Genomic DNA, 6,011 nt, shown 5'->3' on the forward strand with positions numbered 1-6,011 from the left:
TCTTTTATTTTTGAGATTTTTTATTTATTTGAGAGAGAGGAGACAGGGATAGCGAGAGAACACCAGTGAGGGGAGGGAGAGGGAGGAGCAGACTCCCTGCTGAGCAGGGAGCCCCATGCAGGGCTCAATCCCAGGAACCCCGGATCATGACCTGAGCTGAAGGCAGCCGCTTAACCCTCTGAGCCACCCAGGCACCCCCACAAGGGCTGTCTTATGTATGCACTCAAAATAAGTCTCTATCGTACCTTGAGACACTCTTTTGAATCTCCTAGCAGAAGAAATGCTCAAGCTTTCTAAGGAGTCCATTGAGTCTGGGGAACGTGGGTGTCATGGTGTCCACACTGGGAGACTGCAGTCCATGGGCATCTGATAGCAGAGAATCTCCGACCAAAGGACAAGTATCCAGACAGACCCAAGGCTGTGTCCTCTGATTTCTGATTGCCCTCCAACACTGTCTCCCCGACCTCCATTTCCCACCTGCCCCAGGAGAAGGTAGCTAGAGACCCTCTGGTGCACAGCTCGAAGAAAGGAAAAGAGGAGCTATTGGGAGGCTTTTCCCCCCGCCCCCGTCTGCTCCTATTCTGTTTCCGTCAGTTGGTCAGACTCCCCAGAAGCAATAGAACCCCAAAGCAGCTGAAGGGCACCTGAGGCACATCGTGTCCTTATGCAGTCAGATGGCCAGAGCCAGACCCCCATCCTGCCTGCTTCTCCAATCCCAGGTGACTTCTTAGGGACCCCGTCTGTAGGAACAGCCCTCCAAAAAGACACCCCTGTGTTGCAGATGTCTCCCTGTCAATGAGGCAGGCTACTCCCCGCAGCGTTTAAGTCATTCAACTGCTTCCTTTGCAGGCTCCCCAGAAGGGAATGAGGGCCCTGGGGCGTGAGTTGGGAACTGGGGACCATACCCGCCTCTCGCCGCATCAGACACCCCCAGGAGCCCGGGAAGGCCAGGGACCCCCAGGGACGGAGAGCGCAAGGGGCAGGATGGCAGCAGGCTCCAGGGACTGAGGTCCAGCGCCAGCTCAAATGGGCGCCCTCTTCAGCAGGTGTCTGTGAGCCTTCTCGAATTCCTTCTGGAATTGGCACAGTCCCTCCAGCAGGGCCTCCTGCAGGGCCGCCCCCTCGGAGCCCTGCCGGATGCCAACCTGCGTGTCCCGCGCGTCCCCAAGCGGGCTGAGCTGCGGGGAGCGCCGGTAGCCCGGGTAGCTGTAGGGGCGGCCCTCATTCTCCCACAGGACCACGTTGACCATATCCAGCAGCTCCCGCAGCTGCGCCTCCTGCTGGGCGCCGGCCGCTGCGTTGTTGAAGGCGCAGTGGCGGCGCGCGCACAGGGCGTCCAACTGGGCCAGGTGCTGGTTGTCCGTGTCGCGCACGTACTCCTCCAGAGAGCCGCCCTCCAGGTCCTCCTTGCGCGTGAACACCAGCACCGTGTGCGCCAGCACGTCTACCCCGAAGGCCTCCTGCAGGCGCCGCACGGCCTGCAGGTCCTCGTCCGTGAAGCGGCCCAGCTGCGTCACCAGCAGCACTGCGTGCGGCCCGGGCGCAGAGAAGGCCATCGCCTCGCAGATGGCCCTTGACGCCGCCTCTGGCCCGTCCCGCGGGCCCAGGATGTCAGGGGTGTCGATCACCTCGAGCTCCCGCCCAGCCCAGCCGCGGCTGCCCCGCTGGAGGCTCAGGGTCACCGGTCGCGTGCTGACTTTAGACTCGAACTCTCTCCTGCCCAGGATGCTGTTTCCTGTGGCGCTTTTCCCACTGCCCGTTTTCCCCACCAGGAGCAGCCTCAGTGTCCGCGGGCTCTGTGGGTCCTCCCCCAGGCCTAGAAGTGGGGGGACAGAGCAGAAGGAGCTGGGGTTAGGGCTGTGCGCACGCCCGGGGGGAGCTGCGGGCTGGGCGCCCCAGGTAGGGGGGCGTGAGGCTAGGACCTGGAGTCTGCCCTGGAGGGCTGCGGGGGCTCTCGTTCTGTCTTGCTTTTTTTGAAGCTTTTTTAAAAACTTGTGGTAAAAATAGGATATAAAAAATACATGGCATAAAATTGATCATTGTATTCATTTTTAGGCGTGCAACTCAGTGGTGCTGGGACATTCACAGTGTTGTGCGGTCACCTCCACTGTGCATCTCGAGAATGTTTTCATCATCCCAAATTATAATTATATTTGCTCTTCTGGGCCTGGCTTATTTCACTTAGCATAATGTTTCCCAGTTCATCCATATCGGAGTCTGGGTCAGAATTTCCTTCCTTTTGAAGGCTGAATAGTACCCCTGGTAGGTATCTGGCACTGGTTGTCGATTCGTACACACATACGAACATTTGGGCTGTTTCCACCTTTTACTGCTGTGAATAGCGCTGCCATGAGCATTAAGGCGCAAATGTCTGTCTGAGTCGCTGCCCTCAATTCTGTTGCGTATCTACCCCGAAGGGAGATCGCTGGGTGCTGTGGTTTTGAAACTCCTTCTCAGGGCCCTCTCTTCTCACCCAGATGGGAATTAGCCCAGCATGAATATGGGACCCTGGGCTTTGCTGAATATCCCTGATTGCAGATCCTTCTCAGTGAGAAAAGGAAGAAAAACAGCGTGTGTCCTTTGCGTCTATCTTCCCTCTGGGGCAACTGACCGCATCACCTTCTTTAGCTTTCCCGACGGAGAATGTTGGGAGTGTGGGAGCACCTCAGCCAGACCCTGGCTCCAAGCGCAGAGGCAGGCTGGGTCCACATGCTTAGGCAACAGCCTTACAGTTTGAGTGGGACGTTCTCCCCCGGCAGAATATCAGAACCCTGCTCTGAGAGAAAAGACTTGGAGATGCCAACTTCCTATCGAGAAACCCAGTGTCAAGAGTCTTAGATCCACCTGGCCTGAGGGACAGGGAGGGAGTTCCCCTCTGCCTTTCAGATCCCAGACCCAGAGCACATAGAGAAATGCCAAATCACAGCTGGTGTCCGAGTCTGTCCCCCGCTGAAGAGACTGACGTGTCACAGTGTCGGAGCCCTAAGCCTCTGAAGGCAGGATCAGCATCGTCCTCCCCTGACTCTGCTGGGCAAGGACATGTTCTCTGCTGCCCGCCTTGCTGCCATCTGACTGAATGGCTCTGGCTCCCTCCAGCTCCCCGCAGCTGGCTTGAAAGGAATGTGGGTGAATGGATGGGAGTGTCAAGGGAGCAGGGAGGTGGAATGTTCCTCCCTGCCCTCCTCGCCAATGCAGAGCTGGACGGCGACAGCAAGTCCTGTCTGGGCAAGCCTGCAGCCAGAGCTCACCACCGGACTTGAAACCTATCACTTGGGCTCTGGGGAGGATTTTTCAAGTAATAGTTCACCTTGGCTGCTGCAAGAAAAGGTAAATCAGGTGTCAGCACATCTATTGGCAGTTTTCTCATGTGCTTTATTAGAAAGGCTCTCTCCCGCTGGCTCAGGCCATTGAGGTTCATAGAGAAAAAAAAAACCCAGTTGTGTTAAAATACAAATGAATCACAAATACTTTCTGCTGGCCAGGAAAATGGGTGGATTTCCAGCATTCCCAGATTCTGTCTACCCCGGTCAATGGCAACGCTGAGCCCTCGGAAATTCAGCACCTGACCCTGATGCAATAGCTTTTGGGGGGACAGAACCCCTTGAGAAGCAAGCCCAGTTCTGAGGCAGCGGTTGGCCGACGACATCCTGCTTGTCCCCGTGGTGCTTTGCAGCCCATACGACCCCAAGGGCTCTGGGATCCAGCCAAGTGCCTGCACAGGGTCTGTTGGCTTCAGAGCCTCAGGCCCGGGTGAGCCGTTTAGTCACAAGACCATCAGCGCATCCTTCCAGAGGACGAAAGCCCAGGACACACAGACCCTTTTCCTTGGGCCTGGCACAGAGATATAGTCCAGGGGGCAACTGGCACGGTCTATCCCCTTCCTTCCGCTTGCTCTGCCTATCGGGGAGCTTTCCCTCTTATTTGGCTGCCGTAAAGAAGGGCCCCAAGCCAAAGGCCCTTCGATGGCGGCCCAGGTGGGCACATCTCTGAGCGGGATGAGCCCGGCTGCCTGTCCCAGCGCACCACCTGCTCTCTGAACGTCCCCAGCCACACCCCTCTCAAGGTCATTTCTGCTAAAAGTGGTTTACCTCCTAACATGTCTCGTCTAGGATCCTGACACAGCTCTCCTTCAGGACTGTTCGCGAGAATATGTACGTATTCTTCTTCCTCTGCCTAGAGAAAATCATCATATGTCTCATTAGTTTTTCAACAGACTTTTAAGAGGCACCTGACTTTTGCCTTTCTCTGGCCAGAAGCATTGGTTTGAGGGGGAGTGGCCTGAATGAGGAGAGGGAGGAGGGGGTCCGAGGGGACCCCACTTTCTTTGCTCTCCTCTCTCCCTCCCCCCACCACTGTGGTCTCTGGGTCACTCTAAGAGAGTTCATGGAGAAAGGTGAACGGCCCTGCCCACGCAGGAGCAGGTGGCATTCGGTTAGCCAGGGACCCGGAGCTGTCCTGTGACGACAGAAAGGAGCCAAGAGCAGAAGCAGGTCTGATCCTGGGTCCTGAGAGCAGTGGAAAGATCTGGAGGGCACGGGCAGGAAGTTGTGGCGAGGGGCTGGCATAGTGTGGCGGGGGGAGTCATGGGGGTCTTGGGCCAATAAGCGCAGTCCAGGCCTGAGCTTTGGGGAAGGCTCGGCAGTGAGGACTGCAGAAGGCGAGAGGCGGGGCCGGGTTCTGAGCTTAGGGTGGCAGGGAGGGGCCTTCAGGGTGTGGGGCAGAGTCCCGCTGGGAGCCAGGGGACCTCGGTGCTCATCTCCAACTGCCTTCAGTTAGGATGGCCACCCTGCCTGGGCCTTAGTGTCCCCATAAGTGTGAACGCTGGGCCTGAACTAAATGTCCCCGAGGTCTCTTCCCCTATGAGACTCCAACACACTTTATGACATTTTCTAGAGTAACTCTTCGTCCTCCTTGCAAAGTAGGGCCCTGTCCCTCCAACCAGGATCGCAGCACACACCCACACTCCCAAACACACACACTCACAAACACATACACGCAAACACAACACACACCCACAAACATACACACACACAAACACACACACCCACACTCACAAACACACACACACTTACAAACACATACACGCAAACACAACACACACCCACACTCACAAAGATGCAAACACACACCCACAAACATACACACACACAAACACACTCACAAACACACACACAAACACAAAACACACCCACACTCACAAACATGCAAACACACACTCAGAAACATACACAAATAGCACTCACACACATACAAATATATAAGCACATATAAACATCCACACAAACATAGCACATCGGCAAACGTAGGCAGCACACACACCCACACACAAACACACACACACATCACCCACACTGCACCCATACACTCCCAAACACAACACACACTCACACAAACACAAAAATACAACACACACGGAAACATCCGTACTCGACACATATACACAAACAACACACACACACACACGCACACAGACACGCTCCCCCACACACTGGGACTTACCACTCCGTCAGCTGTGGGGCGAGAGGAGTGGCAACGTTCTCTGTCTCCTGGGGCCGTGTGCTCTTGTGAATTCTTTGTTTTTCCTTTTGGGGCCGACACATCGGAGGCTTCTGGGGACCTTGACTGGAGGAGGGAGAGGAAAGCGTCCGCGGCGTATGAATAGATAGAGGACATGGCTTATAGTTTTCAGCCACATGGGATGAGAACGCTCAGCTGCAGCACTGCCCTTGAAAGAGCAGCAGTCGGCCGTGGAGGGGGAGCAGGAAGTGAATGGGAACACCCGGGCTGGCCCCCCCTCAGTCAGAAGACGTGCCTTCCGCATTTTGTCTGTGGTTTTGCTGGTATGAACAGGAAAAACAACAACACCACTGTTGTTATTATTTTGACCTGCACGAGGACAACTAGATCTCAGAGGCTTAGAAAGAAGCAGCAGATCCTCCAGGAAATTTTGTGCGGGGGGATGATTTTTTACAGATCTCCCTTTTGTGCGAGTCCCTGCTTCCTACACACAC

The 6,011-nt window shown here is 55.7% G+C and overlaps 1 protein-coding gene across 1 annotated transcript; it reads right to left on the reverse strand.

Moving 5' to 3' along the window:
• Positions 1-5,787, reverse strand: GIMAP6 (GTPase, IMAP family member 6). The gene is made up of 3 exons (XM_045792338.2): positions 5,500-5,787; positions 4,089-4,173; positions 1-1,816 (listed from the first exon to the last, which is right to left on the reverse strand). The coding sequence occupies exons 1-3, from the start codon at positions 5,671-5,673 to the stop codon at positions 1,023-1,025; spliced, it is 1,053 nt and encodes a 350-aa protein (XP_045648294.2). The 5' UTR covers positions 5,674-5,787; the 3' UTR covers positions 1-1,022.
• Positions 5,788-6,011: the final 224 nt, after the last annotated feature.

Source organism: Ursus americanus, chromosome 3, assembly GCF_024610735.1.
Source record: "Ursus americanus isolate L20-20 chromosome 3, mUrsAme1.1.p, whole genome shotgun sequence".
NCBI lineage: Eukaryota > Metazoa > Chordata > Mammalia > Carnivora > Ursidae > Ursus > Ursus americanus.

What these genes read in the sequence shown, in the direction of transcription:
- GIMAP6 (XM_045792338.2), bottom strand. Translation starts at nt 5,673, where the DNA reads ATGTCCTCTATCTATTCATACGCCGCGGACGCTTTCCTCTCCCTCCTC. An exon ending in GCCCCACAGCTGACGGAGTG is followed by an intron (nt 4,174 to 5,499) that starts GTAAGTCCCAGT and finishes GATTTTCTCTAG; the next exon opens with GCAGAGGAAGAAGAATACGT. An exon ending in TAGACGAGACATGTTAGGAG is followed by an intron (nt 1,817 to 4,088) that starts GTAAACCACTTT and finishes CCCCACTTCTAG; the next exon opens with GCCTGGGGGAGGACCCACAG.